Below are 19164 nucleotides of genomic sequence, written 5' to 3'. Positions count from 1 at the left end.
ATGCGAGTCCTCATCAACTAGACATTCCACTCAAATTTTCCACTACGTACTGTGAAGCTGTAGGTACCAATTTCAAAAAACTTTTAATTAGGTCTACTAGGCATGTTTATGCTAATCAAGTGAAATTTTAGCTTAAAATAGTATGATAGTTTCTTCAATTAGATAAATCTTCGGCAAGCAACATGATCACATCTGTTGTTCAATTAACCTCGCAAAAAAGGAGATCTGTAGATCCGATTCATGTTGATCTCACGCATGTAAGAGAGCTGCTTTATTTCATTATGTGACAATCATACTCTAAAATCTCTCATTCAATTGAATCCCATTTTTATCAAAGTTAAAATCCATGGTTTTGTAACACATGCTAACAACTTATAACTCAGATGCCATCGGACAAGTAGAACTTAGGGCAAGTTTGGTAGGCTGGTTTGGATTGGTTTGAATGGGACCTGAGTATTGGATTGTGCTGGCTTGGACAAGCTTGGAAACTCATATCTAAGTTGTGTTTCTAAATCTCACTTATTTTGGATTTAGATTTGAGATTCAAATTTGATTCGTGATACGCTTAATTCTGACAAACACAAGACTCGTGTTCAATTTAATTGGGTTTCTCTTATCCAGTCCGGTCCACCAAACAAGCCCATAAAAGCGGATGAGGATCCTCTCCGAATTCTCTTACATCTTATCCGTTCACCGTTCATCGTGCGGTTAATATTTAATTTTAAATATAAAAAAATTCAAAATGATTTATGGCCGCATATTGTAAAATGAACAAATAGGATATGAGGGATCCTCACAAAGAGGATCCGGATAGGATCCAAATCCCTTAAAAGCTGAACCAACTAACTAGATAATTAAAAAGGAGGGCCAAAATTCTAAATTACTCAATTCGTAGGCAATCAAACTCCATTCTTTACGTTTTGCATGCCGAGGAGAAGCAAATTTTGAAGGGAGACAATGCGCGGGAGTTACAGTTTCAGACCGTTGCACAGCGGCAGCGGCAACTTCTGCTCCCGGTCATTCAAATCCCAGCAACCCATCAACATCAAGGACCGAACAGGAAATCCCACTTCTCAAAATCCAATCCCATCGAAGAAAACACTAACCCAGAAACGCAGATCCATGAACAAGTTATCCAACTCCTACGACTCCGAAATTGTGAAATCGAACATGGACATCACCACCCACATGCGCAACGGCCGATGCGAAGCCGCTCTGCTTGTCTTCAACGCCATGCCCCGGCGGAGCCCCGTGTCTTATAACGCTATGGTATCTGGGTACCTAGCAAATGGCAAGTTTGATCTTGCAAAGGACATGTTTGAGAAAATGCCTGAGAGAGACCTGGTTTCTTGGAATGTGATGCTTAGTGGGTATGTGAGGAACAGGGATCTTGGTGCCGCTCGTGCCTTGTTTGAACGAATGCCCGATAAGGATGTTGTTTCGTGGAATGCTATGTTGTCGGGTTATGCCCAGAACGGGTATGTTGATGAGGCGAGGACGATTTTTCAAGGGATGCCGGATAAGAATGAGATTTCGTGGAATGGGTTGCTTGCAGCGTATGTGCAGAATGGAAGGGTAGAAGATGCTCGTAGGTTGTTTGAGTCGAAAGCAGATTGGGAAGCAGTTTCTTGGAATTGTTTGATGGGTGGATTTGTAAAACAAAAGAGATTGGTTAATGCTAGGCAGCTTTTTGACCAGATGCCTGTGAGGGATGAAGTTTCCTGGAATACCATGATCACGGGATATGCGCAGAATGGGCAAATGTCAGAAGCTAGGAGATTGTTTGAGGAGTGTCCAATTCGGGATGTGTTTGCATGGACATCAATGCTTTCGGGTTATGTGCAGAATGGAATGTTGGATGAAGCAAGAAGTATCTTTGATGAAATGCCAGAAAAGAATTCGGTTTCGTGGAATGCAATGATTGCAGGTTATGTACAATGCAAGAGAATGGACATGGCAACGAAATTGTTTGAGGCAATGCCTTCTCGGAATGCCAGTTCATGGAATACCATTTTAACTGGCTATGCTCAGAGTGGTGATATTGTTCGTGCCAAGGTAATCTTTGATAGCATGCCTCGGCGCGATTCCATCTCTTGGGCGGCTATTATTGCTGGTTATGCTCAAAATGGTTATAGTGAAGAGGCTTTGCAACTCTTTGTAGAGATGAAAAGAGACGGGGAAAGGTTGACTAGGTCTTCCTTTACCTGTGCTTTGAGCACCTGTGCTGAAATTGCAGCTTTGGAGTTGGGGAAGCAGTTGCACGGACGTATGACAAAAGCAGGATACGAAACTGGGTGCTATGTGGGGAATGCACTACTTGTAATGTACTGTAAATGTGGAAGCATTGAGGAAGCATATGACGTTTTCCAAGGAATAGCTGAAAAGGATGTTGTCTCATGGAACACGATGATCTATGGCTATGCAAGGCATGGATTTGGCTTAAAGGCTCTTACAGTTTTTGACTCAATGAAGGCGGCGGGTATCAAACCAGATGATGTAACAATGGTAATTGTTAATTCATTGACCTTATTGATTTGAACTCCTCAACGTCGTCTAATGGTTTATTTTTCTTTTGATTCCATTTCAGGTTGGCGTGTTGTCTGCTTGTAGTCATACTGGTCTGGTAGACAGGGGCACCAAATATTTTTATTCAATGAATCAGGATTATGGCATAACAGCAAATTCAAAACACTATACCTGCATGATTGACCTTTTAGGTAGAGCAGGGCGCTTGGAGGAAGCACAGAATTTGATGAGAGATATGTCTTTTGAACCGGATGCTGCAATGTGGGGAGCTCTGCTTGGTGCAAGCCGGATTCATGGCAATACCAAGTTAGGTGAAAAGGCTGCTCGGATAATTTTCGAGATGGAGCCTGAAAATGCAGGAATGTATGTTCTTCTCTCGAATTTATATGCAGCTTCAGGCAGATGGGGCGATGTCAATAAGATGAGATTGAAGATGAGGGATAAAGGTGTCAGGAAAGTACCTGGATATAGCTGGGTTGAAGTCCAAAACAAGACTCATACATTTTCAGTTGGGGACACTATACACCCTGACAAGGACAAGATATATGCCTTCTTAGAAGAGTTGGATTTGGAAATGAAGCGGGAGGGGTATGTTTCGTCTACAAAGCTGGTTTTGCACGATGTGGAAGAGGAAGAGAAAGAGCATATGCTGAAGCATCACAGCGAGAAATTAGCGGTGGCATTTGGGATTCTTTCAATTCCAGCTGGGAGGCCAGTCCGCGTGATAAAGAACTTGCGAGTTTGTGAAGACTGCCATAATGCCATCAAGTACATATCCAAGATTGTGGGAAGGACAATAATCCTAAGGGATTCCCACCGCTTCCACCACTTCACCGGAGGTAATTGTTCATGCGGGGATTACTGGTGAGAATCGATGACTTCATTGTGAGAAAAGAAAGTTGAGGATTCTATTGCAATTACTCTCCGTTCTTTGAAAAAGTCCGTCAGATCATCCCTGCTCCCGCCATTGGTGCTGTATTTACAGTGTGCGCAAGACAAAACTTGTTAGTCTACACCTCAGTGAAGTGATGAGAAATCGGAGTGGCAAGCGAAAGTTCGATCGCGGAGAAATACATCCCGGTGATGAACATTTGAAATGATTAGTTAGAAGCGGCTTGATAATTTTGCCATGTTACAACTTACAAGTGAAGCCGAGGTGGAGGGGTGAATTGGTTAAAGAGCATTCAAACCTTGGACGAGGTCCCGAGTTCGATTCCCCCTCCGCCAACATCGTTTGTATTAACAAAAAAAAAAAGAAAAAAAAAAGGGATAATGAGTTCAATTCTCTCTGTAAATGCATAATGAGGTGGCAGAGCGGATGTGTTCACCCGTGAACCCATGTTTGAATTCTCCCATCCGTAATTTAGATTAGTCTTGGCATAGAATATTGCTCGTGTCAAAAATTGAAAAACTAATAATAACATACGCTATATTTCCATCAATTTTGTTTCTATTACATATCACACTATCATTAAACAACGGGAAAAATACATAAAATAAAATAAATAATAATAATAATAAAAAGAAAGTCTTGTCCGTGAAACGGCCTCATTTTAAATTCCGCACAGGCCCCTAAACTCTCAGAACCGCCCCGGACTTACAGCAGAGCAATTTCCTATGTATTGTGCTTACACAATGAAGGAAAAATAAATCGACAAGCCCTCCTAAATGGTGTTAGCTTCTAACTGAAAATAACATATATATATTCGGTTTCGAATGTTGATTGTTACAGAGCACCCTTTCTACTAAATACGGGGAAAGGAGGCGGACCACAAAGTTGCACCTGTTTTTTCTTCTAACACAGATCGATGAAGAAGCTCAGGCGCGAAGAGCTTGAACCTTTTGGGTCAAACCATCAACTGACTCGTCGTTGATCTCCGCAATTGCTTCCTCCTGTGGGAAAAAGAATGTAAGCATCCATATAAGCATTTTACACAACGGATCCATCATTTTGCATCAGCTTCGACCATCATATATTAGTAGCCCGGAATGGATTGATTTAAACAAGCAGTATAAAGAGAAAAGCAACAAAATACCATTACTAACGTTTTTATCACAATTCGAAACTTAGTTTTATATATCTGTTACTTATGCTTAGTTACTTGAACTTCCAAAACGCATGGAATTTCGAATATCATGTGAAGTATGATTGCTCACTCAAGTTTTTTGAGACACTTTGATTTTCAGACAAGTAGCGACCTTTTCTAAGTGTAACGGAGATCTATCACCAAATTGTATGCAAGATGCCTGAGTCATGATCAAACAGGAGGAAGTGAGGTACATATGAAATGATGCTACTTACCTCCAAATCTTCTTTCGGTTTTACACCTATACACTTGGAAGCACTAATGCTAGCACTCTTCAATAGGCTACGACTGGTTACTGGTGTGTAGACTGTCTTGCTAGGTCCATTCTGTCCATCAGCATTTACGGTGCCATCAGGTTGCTCCGACCCTGGAGGACTCTCAAGAGTTGAGGCAACAGAAGCAGCAGTCCTTTCCAAATCATTGTCGTGGCCAGCATTCTCAACCTTGGGTCCACAAACCCGCTCTCTAAGGAATAAGATGTCACAGTAATTAAGATGAACTAATAAGGTAGAAGCTAGAAGCGATTTGATTTGTTCCTCAAGACTTCTAAATCAAACTTAATCCCTAAATGCTTATCCAAAAACATACCTGGGCAAGGAAGCATGTTGCCTTTGCAGTGGAGGGGTACCCCTTTCACCTTTACCATAGTTCTCCTCGAAATGTGCAAACTGCCGCTTAAATCGATCAACACCACTAGAATGACATAAGGCGATGATACAAGGTTAATAACTCCAAGAACCAAAAATTCAGACTGGAGACTTATAAAGCGAAGTGGTGAATGAAAAACTACTATTATCTATATCTAGATAAACTCAAGGGTTTTGTTTTTTGTTTCAGCCCATTGGCCGGAACACATAACAGGGAGTGGCCCGTCCGTTCCCAGTAAACCCTTCCCCATGCAATGAGGCTCAACTGATTGAATAATCAACAAAATGATTCATTACTTCCGGGAACCAATAGCCTCCTCACCTAGGATACATAAAGCTGGTCTGATCTCCACCTCGGAGATACTCCTGCAGCATCTGTGGATGATACTCCAAAATCTGTTTCAACACAATATATGTTATAGCAATAGTGAAGCAGAAGAAACCACAATGCTAGAAATCAAACAAGTATTAACCTTTAAGTCCATACCTCCCTATAGATTAACTCTCTAACATCATCTTTTGTCAACTTCCTTCGTTCAAACTCAAACTCAAGTTTTGAAATGGGTTGGGTGGACGGCTCACGGTCAACATTTGCCAAACCATGAAAGTAAGGATCAGCTAATGCCTGCAAGCGTAAGCATTAGGGATTTATGAGGCACTGTGATCCCAATCAGTTTTGAAGGATGCATCATGGTATGCAGTATATATCACAAATGTTGCATGTACTCAAATTACTTAACCTTACCTCTTCAGCTGTCAGACGATCCTTTGGATCAAAGGCAAGGAGCTGCTCCAGTAAGCGAAGAGCCAAGGGATCAACACCAGGGAACTTATGTGTGAAAGGAACTGGTTGTTTTTTCCGCATGCTACTCAGGTACCTTCTTGCTTTTTCATTCCGAATCTGCCAGGGACATGAAAAAGTAATTATTTGATGGGATAAATAAGAATTTGGCAGTTACATGCAAGAATATGGATGGTTTACTACAAGAATTGTAAGAACAAAGTAAACTGAGAAGTTCAGTGGCAGCCTGCTAAAAATTTTTTTTTTTTTATTTGGCTAGCACGAGAAATAATTACTGCGTCTTTTGATGACAGAGTAGTAGTTATTAGAATAAAATAACTGACCCTTGCAATAGATTCTGCAGAAGGCGTGCCAAGCAAATCGGTCATGAGATCCAATTGGTGCACCACATTTTTACCAGGAAACAGCGGTTTGCCAGTGAGTATTTCCGCAAATATGCATCCTATGCTCCAAATATCAATTGCAGGAGTGTACTGCCAAAATTATGGTGATAGACAATAAATCTACAGTCGAAAATAAAGAATCATCTTATCCTCCAATAGATACATATATACAATATATGATCTTAGAAATGAAGCGTAGCTTACCTTTGAGAAAAATGAACCGCACAGCTCAGGAGCACGGTACCATCGAGTTGCAACATAGTCCTTCACAAAAGTAAGAAGCTTAGTCCACAAGCAGTATTGTTTATAGGCCTAGTGTTTGCAACTTATAAATTAAAGAAATCAACGACTTCTAATTAGCAACCACAAAAGTAGAGATTTTAGGAGTTGTATGGCGACATGCCATGATTGGCACAACTGAACAACTTACCGTCCAAAAAATAGCAGACGGGGCATCATTGAAAGATACACGAGCAAGGCCAAAGTCACATATCTTTAATTTGCAGTCAGCATTAGCAAGAATGTTTTTTGGCTTTAAATCTCGATGAAATACATTTGCTACAAGATACAGAGAAAATTTAATTATTAATTATCGTTACTACGGCAAAAGCCAAAAGAAATTACTGAAAAATACAAACCTGTATGAGTATACTTTAGGCCACGGAGAAGCTGGTACAAGAAAAATTGATAATGCTCAGGAGTAAGATCATCATTTGCCTTAATAACTTGGTGAAGGTCAGATTCCATCAACTCAAAAACAACATAAATATCCCTGAACTCTCGTCGTGAAGGAGGAAGCATGATGTGCTTTATTTCAACAATATCAGGATGACGAAGCAAGCGAAGGAGCTTAATTTCTCTCAGGATCCTTGTAGCGTCCGAAACATGCTCGAAAACATCATTAATTTTCTTGATTGCAACCTTTTCTCCAGTGTGCGTGTCAATTGCAGAACCCACGACGCCATAACTTCCTTTCCCAATGACTTCCTGAACCTGGTATCGACTTCCCTCTCCATACTCGGTGAAGAATTCTGTTTCTAGATTGCCCTGCATTAAAGATCAACAACCATTATTAGTGATCAAAATATACGTGATTATCTATAAACAAGCATAGAGGAGTAAGGAAACAACATGAACATTGTAATTCGTTCGATCCAGAAAATGCTTTTTAACGAATTCACACAGAACAGCCACATTCGCCGAGTTGGTTTAAAGCATTCAATCTTACACCCCTAAGGACCCGAATTCCCCCTCCCCAATATTGTTGTATCAAAAGTCCATCTTTTTCTATCTCCTATACCATGAAGCTCTAAAATTTTGGAGGTATTCAATAAATTCCAAACAAAACACCCCACATTCAACCAAGCGGAATCAAAGCAAGAAAAACCAAATCAGATCAACACCCAGATGAACAAATTCAAAAACAAAAGAAACCCAGATCGTAAAAATACAAAAAAAGGAACCTTCTTCTGTGAATCCATGGGGTGAGCAGCTCTGAAGTCGGCCCTTGTAGGAACTCTGATGACCTTCAATCCTGAAATGTCAAAGTCGTCCTCAACCTCAAACTGCAGATGGTGCTGGTTCTCCCGGCCTTGTTTTTGTTCCGGCTGATGAGAATCGGACGGTTGGGCGCTTAAATCGGAGACGTGGGCACCATTGTGATCATTGCCCAGTTTATTAATTTTATTGTTGTCGGAGTAGTTATGATTATTATTTGGATTAGAAGTATTAATAATAATTGCGGAAGTGGAAGTGGAAGAAGAAGAAGACGAGCGACGTTGAAACCAGCGACGGACACCCTCCACCAGAGTAGCTCCACTCCCCATATACTCTGCCCGCTCTCTCTCTCTCTCTCTCTCTCCTCCTCTCAGCCACACAATTGCAGCATTGCCCGCTCTCTCTCTCTCCTCTCACGCACTATTTTCTCGCTCTTTTATCGGAGATTTTCTTTCGTGTCCGATGGTCCCCGTGCAGAGAGAGAGTTTTGATTAGGTGCACAGATGGGGAGGGATGGCAATGTCAACCGTGCCGTGCACTTTACCACGTTCTGCATTTTGGGAGATGGGCTTTTGGTGTCCATTATACCATCAGCATAAAAATGCAATAATTAGCTAAGGAGATCAAAATTTTAAATTAAATTTTATAAACAAAAAAATTTAGATATTGATAATTATATTATATTTAAGTATTTATTAATGTTCTTATTTTTAATTATGATCCATCATTTGATTTAAAATTTTAATCTTCCTAACATTATCTTAAAAAGGCTTTTTAGCCAAAATTGTCACTGAGATTTTCATAACTATCGATAGAATTGATCCCCGACATTGTCTACCATCAATCATTTTGGTTATTTTGTGAAAAAATTCCATTAAATAAGAATAAAATGACAAGAATACCCTCAATTTTTGTCAAATCATTTTGGCTTGTTGTTTATTGAACTAAGGGTATTTTTGTTATTTTAATCCTTATTTAGCATAATGTTTCTCGAACAGACCAAAATGATTGATGGTGGACAATTTTAATGACCATTTCTATTAATTTCAAATCTCAAGGACTAAAGTGATGAGTTATGCAAATCTCATGGACCATTTTGTCTAAAAGCCTCTTAAAAATAAGTAGACATCAAGTATGATATAATCTTATGGGGAAATTTTCGATATTATATGGGTGTTACATGCAATGGTCTAAGAATGGACTAGCGGCTGCCTAGGGATTGGACGGTAGTTTTCATAAGGATTTTGGACAAAACGGTCATTAAAACCGGAAAGAGACTAGGCGGTTTAAGCAGTAAGCAGTCTAGACGGCACTAGGCGGTTCCAAATTTAAGTTAACTAATTAAGTTAAGGTGGAAAATATGTAACCTACCTAAAGGAAACCTAGAAGCTCACGCGCAACATCTAATCTTGTCGCTCTGTGTCTGTGCAAATCCAAAAGCTCTCGCTCGCGCTGCATTTTGTCTCCTTGATCCTACAAACCCAGACTTGATGAGTTGATCCTACAAGCTCCGCAACTCTGCCTTTGCATCGTCTCTCTCTCACCATGTTTGCAATATGATTCTTTGTAAATATTATGTGATTTGGACACTACACACATACCTCTGAACTCGTTCTTTATCTGGAGGAAATCTTGATGGATGAGATGAGAGTCGAGGCCCACTGACTATTGTCAAATTATTCTTTTCCTTTGTAAATCATGCGAAGCTTTTGATTGTTAATTTGCTCACTGAATTAGAATCAGGAACCGTTGTTACATTTGTAATTTGTTAATTTGCTTATTGAGCTTTTTTGTTTTTACTGTATTATATCTTTATTTTATTTCTAATATAAATGTTGTTTTTTTTTTTTTCCTAAATGTAAACAGTCACTTATTTATATGAAATAATAATAAATTAACTTAATCATCATAGGTGTTAGGCTCCAACCCGCCGTCCAACTAGCGCCGAACATCTTTTAGAGCAATGGTTAAGTGTGTGTACTCTTTTGGAGCTGTTTGATAATCATTTCGTCATTAGTTTTTAATTTTAGTCTTCAAATTTCACTTGTTTAAAAACTAAAATATTGTTTGGTAACTATTTCTAGTTTTCAAAAAAATGAAAACTACTTTATTAAGTTTTCAAAATTTAGCCTTACATTTTCAATTTTCCTTTTATGATGGTGAGGCATTGCTTCCATCACTGATCAGAAGAACACCGAATTCTCCTATGGGTGCTTCAATAACATTATAGTCATAAAAAGTTGGTACGAAAAAAACTTCTATGCAAAGTTCAAAATGGTGAATTGAGGTAGAGTACACCGATCGTCCAGTCACTTGGCCGGCTAGTGAAAGAAAAAGCTTGCATCTAAAGCTTATTCAACCGATAAATAAGTTACTTGTGCTCTATTACATAACATTAAGTTATGCTACGGGAACCCTTTCAAAAGTGGGAGGGACTTTCCACATACTCTATGTTACTTTATGTTTTTTACACAATGTTTTATAAAGTTTGAATAAGAATTAATGTCAAACTATGAGGTGACAAAAAGTTTATTAAAAGTCTCACTTTGGAAGAGAGTCCCCTTAAAATTTCTCTACTATCAAAATGATAATTGATTTCCATATCCAAGTAAGTTTCTAACATACTCGATCAATTTACTAAAGCTTTTTAGCTAAAATTGTTCATGAGATTGACATAATTTCTTACCTTGGTCCATGAGATTTGAAATCGATAAAAGTGGTCCATGAGTTTGTCCATCATCAATCATTTTGGTAATTCTGTAAAAAATCTCCATTAAATAGGGATACGATGACAAAAGTACCCTCAATTTTTGTCAAATCATTTTAGCCCCATTGTTTATTAAATTGATGATTTTTTTTCATTTTAGTCCTTATTTAACGAAAATTGTCAAGGAATGACCAAAATGATTTATGGTGGACAAACTTAATGACTACTTCTATTGACTTCAAATCTTTGGAACAAAAGTGAGAAATTATGTCAATTTCAAGTTCCATTTTGGCTAAAAAGTTATTTACAAAACACAAGGTGAGGTGAGGTAGGAGTAAGGATCCTCGCCGGATCCTATTTGTGAGAATTTCAGGAATCCTCCTATCACATCCGTTCATCATACATTATACAACCAATTTTCATTAGGTATTTGTTTATATTCAATTTTAAATAAAAAAATTTATAATAATTTATGATCGCACGATATATAATGAATAGATGTAATTTGAGTATTTATGAGATCCTCAGTAAAGAGGATCCGGCGAGAGTTCTCACGCAGGTAGGAGCGCAGTATAAGATCACAAAGAGTCCTTATACAGAAATAAGTTTGAAAGATAAGGACTGAACTGCAAAAGTAATGACTTATCTACAAGATATTTTATGACTAAAAGAAGAAAATAAAAGAAATAAGGTAAAAAGACGGAAAAGGTCCGCATCATAAACCTAAAGCAAAGAATACAGAACTCAATCCTAAGCCGTCCGATCAGCCATCATCTTTCTGGCTCCCCACGCTCCCGATCCCATCAGCCATCCATCATCTTCTTCCTACTCTCTCTCTCTCCCCCACTGTCCAAAATTTCACTTATCCTCTCTCTCTCCCTCCTTCCGAAGACCCAAGTCCCAATTCCCAAGTCCAACGTACACCAAAATCCATGGACCCACCACCACCTCCATATCCAACTCCGCATCTTTACCCACCGCTCATCACCGCCGTCTCCGCCGCCCCAACCATCACTCCTGCCACCGTTGAAGCTCAAAATAACATTATCACCACTACCCATGTAGCTGCCAACCCCACTCCTGCTCCGAACCCTGCTCCCAATCACCCACCTTACGCCGAGGTAAATTACTAAACACACCCCATCCCCACCTCCCACCTCCCACCTCCCACCTCCCACTCGAGCTAAAGCTCCGAGCTTTTTTCTGATCTGGTTTTTTGTTTTGGGTGCAGATGATATACGGAGCGATAACGGCGTTAAGGGAGAAGGACGGGTCGAGCAAGAGGGCTATAGAGAAGTACATAGAGCGATGCTACTCGGGGCTTCCGGCGACTCATTCGTCCTTGTTGACTCACCACCTCAAGCGCTTGAAGAACAGTGGTCACCTCGTTATGGTCAAAAAGTCGTACAAGCTTCCTGGATCTGAGGGTTCCGCTCCCCCTCCCCCTCCTCCTCCTACTTCAGCTGCTGATGCTGCCTCCACGGCGGCGATTCCCTCTCCTGGGCCTGCAAGAGGCCGCGGCCGCCCTCCCAAAAACAACCCTATTTCTGACCATCCCATTTCCCAACAACCCATTAGCCAGCAATTCATTCCCTTTCCCCAGCAGCAGCAGCAGCCCTTTCCAATTCTCCAACTGCCCACCTTACAGCAACCCATTCCGATTCTCGAGCAGCCCATTTCCCACCACCAACAACCCATTCCCATTCCCCAGCAGCCCATTTCCCACAACCAACAACCCATTCCCATTCCCCAGCAGCCCAATTCCCAGCCCGTCCCAGATGAGCCCAATTCCCAGCCCATGCTAGTCGCTCTCGGACTCGCCGACGAGCCAGGGTCGGAGAAGAGGCGCCCAGGTCGGCCGCGTAAGGTGGTTGTGGGTGCTGGAGTTGGACAAGCTGTGGGCAGCCCGGTGTCTGGTAAGAGGGGCCGGGGTCGTCCGCTGGGAACCAGGTTGCCCAAGAAGAAGGCTGGGCGTCCTCCCAAGCCAAAGTCCGTGTCGGCTGTCGGAGGCCCCAACGGAATTGTGAAGAGGGGCCGCGGGAGGCCTTCGAAAGCTGAGCCGAAGAGCGTCTTCTTTCCGTATGCCACCAATGTGCCTATCATTGGTGCATTTGAGCAGAGCAATGTGCCCAATGTGGTGGCGCCACAGCGACCACAACCGGGGGCCAAGCGCAGAGGCCGACCCTCAAAGAAGAAGGAAGAAGCTGCTTCTGCTGCTACCGTGCGTGTTGGTGGTATGGTGCCCGGTAAGCGCGGCCGGCCGCCTGGGCTGCCTGGAATAAAGCGGCCCTCAAAAAAGAGCGGAAGGCCCGTGGGCAGGCCCAGGAAGGTAATACTCTTGTTATCTGCATCTCTCTAGTAAACAACCTTGTGAATTGCTGTGGCTTTTGTATCTCTAATGCCGCGTTGTCGCAAATTAGGTAAGTGTTAATGTTGGTCGGTGTGTTTGATAGTGAATTTCTTTTGTTTTGAGTAACTAACTAGATATTAAGCTTGCATTAGAACTAAGTAAAACTGCAACACCGAATGGATAATCATATAATAACTTAGGGCTTGTTTGAATGTGCTTTTAAAATGAATGAATCTGCTTCTAGATAAAATGTTTTTGGATTGCAAAAGTCCTTTTAAGTGCTTTCTACAAGAAGCACGAGTTATGTGCTTCTTTCAAGAAGCCCCTTAAGTTCTTTTCCAGGATTTACCAGCATTTTTCTAAGGATTGTTTTCAAAATATTTTCACCAAAAGTGTTTTTAGTAATTTTAAAAGTACATCCAAACGAGTTCTTAGTATTAAAGGGGTTATGGTACTCTGGGTTTGTCCTTAATTGTTTTACTGAAATTTCCATTAATCAAATCTGTATTGTTTCCAGTCCAAAAATATATGTTAATCTGTATTGTGTTCAGGGAAAGGAAAATTAAATTATGCAACTTTTCTTTGTTTATTTTTATATGTAGGAATAATATAGGGGTTATGTACTAGAGAATTAAAAAAAAAAAAAAAAAAACTAGCATTGAGACTAGCCTAAGCAGTTCTTTGGGTGGGGCTATCAAGAAAAGGCCTCTGCCCACCGGGAATGGACTCTAGACTAGCCTAGGTGTATGAATAATTTTTATTTTTTTTTAAAAGCCCAAACCCAAAACGACGTCTTTTTGGGCAGGGTTTTTAAAAATTCATGTTAATTTTAGGCTTATTATATTAACACCACACAAATTGTTGTATAAACCCTACATACTAAATACACCCCACATTTACTTTTTCAATTAAAAATTATCTTAATACACCCCACATACTTTCCCATAATATCCTCACACCCCACATTCTTAATATACACCTTACATTTTCTATATGCACATCATATTTTCTATACACCCCCACATTTCTCAAATCTTATAAAGCTTTTAATTTGGACAATTAATGCTGACTAAAAGTTTGACAAAATATGCCGCCTGGGATTTAAGCATATGTGGGTTGTTTTCAATTCCACCATTAAAATCCATGTTGTCTGTTTTTAATATTTGGTGGTAGTTTAGGTGTTTATTCTTCGTGTAATCCGTATGATCCCTAAAAGATGAATACGAATATAGAAGCTTGAAAAATGCATCAAAAGCAAGATTAAATAATTATCAATGTTGTCAAAATCACTAAAACAATAAATAATATGAAGTCTTACCTCATGTGAAGCTTCCAAAACATCAATTTCGTGTTTCATTTGTCAGAAATAATTTTTCTCAATCAACATATTTGTAGTTTCATTGGTTAGGATTTTGTTCAACAATGGAGGGTCGGAGGGGTTTTGATAGTTGAAGAAGATAAATAATACGTTCAAAGTGATTTGGAGTGTATATGGAATTTTTTAATCTTTTTTTAACCTAATTAGGTCAAAATTTTAATGTGGGGTGTATTCAACATTTTGTGGGTTGCTAATATAAAAGGACAAGGATTGTCTGCCCTCCCACTTCTAGTGCCCTCCCGTGCCCTCATGTTTTGTGTGGTCACGGTTAAGCCACGTCAATATTTTATATTGTTTTTTTTTATAGAGATAATAAGACAAAAAATGAATAGTAATATAAAATGTTAACGTGGCTTAACCGTGACCACACAAAGAGGAGGGCACCAGAAGTGGGAGGGCAGACAATCCTTGTCCAATATAAAAAGCCTAATTTTATGTTTCTAACTTAGTTTCTATTAATTTATTAAGAATTTATGATGTAAATTAGAGAAATAATAATAATAGTCAAATATTTGATTGCTTGGCATGCTTGCTTTGATTGTTTTACGAAGTATTATATTATATATGTATGTATGTATGTATTAGGTATTGTAATAGTTTTGAGTTTCCGGCTATTCATGAAACGCCTTGGCTTCACCTTCGCCTTTAAAACGTTGGTATTGGCTAGTGGATTTCTACTTTGTAATTTGGTAAGAGAAAAGGCTGCAGAGTTATATAAATAGCAATGAAAGGGGCGGTATTTGGTTATCAAAAAAATGAACATATAAAAAAAAAAATTAACGAAATGCATAGGGAGTAAATGGTAAAGTAGAAAGAATTGAAAGTTGTTAAGGAAGACTGTCCATGGTAATGGACAGTACAAGATTCATTTCACCGAATCGAATGTAATCGATGCTTATAACTTAAGTGCTTTAGTGAAATTTCCATTGGTTAAATCCGTATTTGTATTGTTTTGTAGTCCAGAAGTTAAATATTTAATTTTTGCGATTTTGGGAAAGGGAAAGTTCTTTATTCTTCGTTTCTTATTTTCCTCCTGCTGCCTTACTTACTTGGAATTATTTCTATTTTCTCGTCTGTTTTTGGAAAAAGAATGCATCAGCCGAAACAACTGAAGGACCTGACCCAAAATCGGTTGCCAATGGAGAATTTAAGCGGAAGCTCGAGTACTTTGTAAGTTGAATAATTTCCATTTTTTTCTTCACCAAATACGGCTGCATTTTCCGTTTTTAGCTTTGCAATGGTCTTTATTCTATTTCTATGTATTTGCAGCAATTCAAAGTGGGGCAAGCTGTTGGTGCACTAAAACCTTACTTAAACCCTGAAAGCGCGGACAGTGCGGTTGCCGCAATCCAAGAATTAGAAGGGCTTGCAACCATGGACATAAGCGCCCCATTAGATATTCAAGCTCAGCAGCCGCCAATGCTCCAAAGTTGAGAAAGCCTTGCTCTGTCGTCGTGTACCTGTTAGAGAAAATGAAGAGCACATAAGAGGTAAATTAAGGGTCTGTAAAGCGAATAGGAGGTTAGCGTAACTAACTGTCTTTATTGGTAGAGATGACCACCTTGTCCATTAAGTTAAGTTTGTTGTTGTTGTGCAAATTTAGAATGACCCATGACTCATTTTGCGTTCTTTCGACTTTGGGATTTCAATTCAATTTGAGAAATATTTGATCGTATCTTTGATTTACTCGTTTACATGAATCCAAGTTATGGCAGTGTGGTCTGTCTGCATGGTTTACAGAGGTATAATTACACCTTGGAGTAGTTTTAGTTTTGCATTAGGTCTAAGAGTAATCACGATGCAATTTATCCATATACAAGCAGAATTGCAGCACACTAATCTTGCATGCAGTGAGATATAAGTTGACTTGGATGTGTCTCACAGTGAGAGAGAGAGAGAGAGAGAGAGAGAGAGAGAGACAAAAGATGGAGCTGTTCCCTTGGAGACTATTGGTCTGCCCTTGGTTTTCTTTCTGCAAGGACGCAGAAGTTCTGTTGGTTTTGGTGAGTGATGATGCGAACTGGTTTGGTGTTACTTTTAGGAGACCTGGGGAAATTTGAGTTTTAGATGGTAGTGAGAGGGTGAGTTGGGGACAAGGAACGTGACGAGAGAGATACTAACGAGGGAATATATCCCCGTTGATTTGTCTAGCTAGGGTTAGAATGCAACGTCTGGCAGTTTGGAAATACACTTGCCACCGCCACCACCATCATGGGACCTGCTGCAGGCGTGGTATTGCAAACTTTAACATAGCCGTAAGCATGGCATGGATTTGGTTTGATCTTTTGACTTCAGTAGGCTAGAGCTTGACATGGACTTTGGGATGCTTTGGTTTGTGTATACAATCATAATAGAATTAGATTATTTTTAGCTATGCTTCCCAAACTTCACTTTAATCTCACTTTGTTCCTTGGAACTTATTTTTCGCTTCACTTTGCCTGATTCTGTTAATTCCGTCAAAAAAATTGTTGCCTGCTGACATGGCATAAGTGAGACCCATTTATTGCCGTTTTGATGTCGTATCATTGGCACATGTAAAAAAAAAAAAAAAAAAAATAGTACAAGAACAAAAAAACGTAAAATAAAATAAAAAAGGAAACCAAACTCTGGGTGAATATGTGGCAAACATGTGATCAAAGTAAGTGGGCTTCACTCATGCCATGTAAGAAATTTAACGTTTTTATTGGCGGAACTAACAGAATTAACTAAAGTAAGGCGAAAATTGAGTTCTTGAACGCAAATTAAGTTTTAAGAGTCAAAATGAGATTAAAGTAAAGTTTCAGCAGGGAGCATAGCAAAAGAGGCTTAAGAGTATGTAATCCAACTTATTATTTAATTGTTCACAAGGAGCTTGTAGCTTAACTGCTTAAGTTGCTTGAAAATATTTGGTTCTGCGCTCGAGATTTTATTTTTGAACACCCCCGTCCCCAGGACGTCAATATATTTGTCTTATAAAATGCCGGGTCTAACTTAGTTTGACCTTTTTATCAGGGCTTGGTTCGTAAGATCAAACTTGCAATATAATCAGATTGGGGGTTCGAAAATAAGATTTTGCCCAATTTAAGGGCTGGTTTGGTATTGCTGTGCTTTGAAAGAAAAAACTGCTTATGTTGTGTTGAGAGAATAAGCAGCTGTGAAATAAAGCAGCAGAGTGTTTGGTAAGCTTTTTTGTAAAAATGCTTTTGAAAAGAAAAAAAAAGAAAAAAAAAACAGTATTATAGTGTTTGATAAACTTTTATGTAAAACAAATGTGAAAAAAAAGTTCAAGCTGAATGTTTACCAAACATAAAAAAGCTCTCAGTTTTTTTTTATAGCCACTTTTTTCAGAATCACTCATTACCAAACTAGGGCTTAAGGATTGCAATATAATCATTATTTTTTTTATATCTTTATTTAAAAAAAATACATTCGATTTGTAGTTTAGTTATTTATATGAGTTAAAGAAATTGACAGTATATCGTGAAAATGATGTTGCTACTACAACCGTTAATTAGTTTGGCACATATGCATGTCTAAATAGTCTCAAAATCAAATGATTGTTTCTCAGTTTATGTAGAATGAGGAAAACTCGTCCATCTTATTCTAGTCTTGGGGAATTTTGCACATAAGGTCATTTCCAGTCAAGTGCTATATGTCACTTTTAGTTCGAGTTGAGGAAAACTCAACTGATATGTGCATCTCAAGTCAAAATAGAGAAATTAACCCGGTATGATTGGAAATGAAATTTTTTAACCCTACAGTTTTTTTTTAAATATTAGTTTTTATAAAAGGAAGACTAATGAAAAGGGTTTGAAAACTTTGAGTTTTAACTATAAGGACAAAATAAAGGGTAAAGTGAATAGTATCAGGATTGACTTTTTAGTGTAAAAATGTAATTTTTTGTTAAAATGAACAATATCACAAACTTTTCGTTAAAACTCTTTTTTATAAAGATAAAACATAACTAAAAGCTTCGTTTATAACTAAGGTTGACCTCAAAACTGCCATAAAGTGACCCACTGCTCCTCCAACACCTCCACCTCCACCTTCCACCAGTATGAGCAATTGTAGTCTACGCGCTGCCCACGATCCAATCACAGTCACGAAATTGGGAACTCCACTTCCAGCTCAGCTCCTTTACAACTGGATAATGCCATATTGGCGACTTTACAACGCATCCCACGCAAACTCGAAGTCGATGCGCCTCCCAAAGTCCACAATGATTTTTTATTTTAATTTTTGTATTCATAAGGCTATAACGCAATTTGATAATTTCAATCGTACCATGTTATATTCAGTGTCAACATTCAATTAACACAACTAAAACACGACAACTAATAGGAGGATTTATTGTGTTATTGATACTTCTTCATTATGTGTTACGATATATTTTTATCTAATTTTATATTAATTAAATTATAACTTGATAGATACGTGATACGAATAAAATACATAAATCCAAAGACAACTGATTGCCAATAATACGTAAGCGGATACCAAATTTTCGCTTTTAAAACAACAAGAAATAATAATTATACTTTTTTGAATTAAAAGCTTGGATGTACATATAGGACAAGCAAAGCCGCCCACGAACCAATCTTGACTTTCCCTCCATTTGCCCACACAAGTTCGGGACCTTGACGTTTCCCTTTATACCTAGATCATGCCAAAAAATACTGTTTTTTTACAAGAGAAATGCTAAGGAAACTCTTAGTTCAAAAAATGACGGAAAATCTATGAAAAGTCCAATTTTTAATAAAGTCTCTTTAGCATGTCTCTTTTTATAAATACAAACGATATCTTTCAAT

General features: G+C 38.8%; 3 protein-coding genes across 3 annotated transcripts; 2 read left to right on the top strand and 1 right to left on the bottom strand.

The window, feature by feature from the left end:
- The first annotated feature begins 777 nt into the window (after positions 1–777).
- Positions 778–3968, top strand: LOC137711649 (Tetratricopeptide repeat (TPR)-like superfamily protein). The gene is made up of 2 exons (XM_068450903.2): positions 778–2505; positions 2588–3968. Exons 1-2 carry the CDS (start codon positions 958–960, stop codon positions 3392–3394), a joined length of 2355 nt encoding a protein of 784 aa, XP_068307004.2. The 5' UTR covers positions 778–957; the 3' UTR covers positions 3395–3968.
- Positions 3939–8498, bottom strand: LOC137710435 (mitogen-activated protein kinase 9). The gene is made up of 11 exons (XM_068449453.2): positions 7909–8498; positions 7084–7492; positions 6876–7003; positions 6650–6709; positions 6386–6535; positions 6006–6161; positions 5748–5885; positions 5583–5656; positions 5202–5306; positions 4829–5078; positions 3939–4419 (listed from the first exon to the last, which is right to left on the bottom strand). The coding sequence occupies exons 1-11, from the start codon at positions 8269–8271 to the stop codon at positions 4345–4347; spliced, it is 1908 nt and encodes a 635-aa protein (XP_068305554.2). The 5' UTR covers positions 8272–8498; the 3' UTR covers positions 3939–4344.
- Positions 8499–11352: 2854 nt separating this feature from the next.
- On the top strand, positions 11353–16052 carry LOC137710820 (uncharacterized). The gene is made up of 4 exons (XM_068449956.2): positions 11353–11770; positions 11881–12978; positions 15467–15547; positions 15647–16052. The coding sequence occupies exons 1-4, from the start codon at positions 11582–11584 to the stop codon at positions 15809–15811; spliced, it is 1533 nt and encodes a 510-aa protein (XP_068306057.1). The 5' UTR covers positions 11353–11581; the 3' UTR covers positions 15812–16052.
- The last annotated feature ends 3112 nt before the right edge of the window (positions 16053–19164 follow it).

Source organism: Pyrus communis, chromosome 6, assembly GCF_041283825.1.
Source record: "Pyrus communis isolate YQ-2024b chromosome 6, ASM4128382v1, whole genome shotgun sequence".
In the NCBI taxonomy this organism is placed as follows: Eukaryota; Viridiplantae; Streptophyta; class Magnoliopsida; order Rosales; family Rosaceae; genus Pyrus; species Pyrus communis.
This window is presented reverse-complemented; position numbering and strand designations above follow the sequence as displayed.

Excerpts from the sequence above, each read along its gene's own strand:
- LOC137711649 (XM_068450903.2), top strand. The coding sequence starts at position 958 with ATGCGCGGGAGTTACAGTTTCAGACCGTTGCACAGCGGCAGCGGCAAC. Across the intron at positions 2,506-2,587 it reads AACCAGATGATGTAACAATG|GTTGGCGTGTTGTCTGCTTG; the intron begins GTAATTGTTAAT and ends ATTCCATTTCAG.
- LOC137710435 (XM_068449453.2), bottom strand. The coding sequence starts at position 8,271 with ATGGGGAGTGGAGCTACTCTGGTGGAGGGTGTCCGTCGCTGGTTTCAA. Across the intron at positions 7,493-7,908 it reads CCATGGATTCACAGAAGAAG|GGCAATCTAGAAACAGAATT; the intron begins GTTCCTTTTTTT and ends TCTTTAATGCAG. Across the intron at positions 5,307-5,582 it reads ACCAGCTTTATGTATCCTAG|TGGTGTTGATCGATTTAAGC; the intron begins GTGAGGAGGCTA and ends ATGTCATTCTAG.
- LOC137710820 (XM_068449956.2), top strand. The coding sequence starts at position 11,582 with ATGGACCCACCACCACCTCCATATCCAACTCCGCATCTTTACCCACCG. Across the intron at positions 12,979-15,466 it reads CCGTGGGCAGGCCCAGGAAG|AATGCATCAGCCGAAACAAC; the intron begins GTAATACTCTTG and ends TTTTGGAAAAAG. Across the intron at positions 15,548-15,646 it reads AGCGGAAGCTCGAGTACTTT|CAATTCAAAGTGGGGCAAGC; the intron begins GTAAGTTGAATA and ends ATGTATTTGCAG.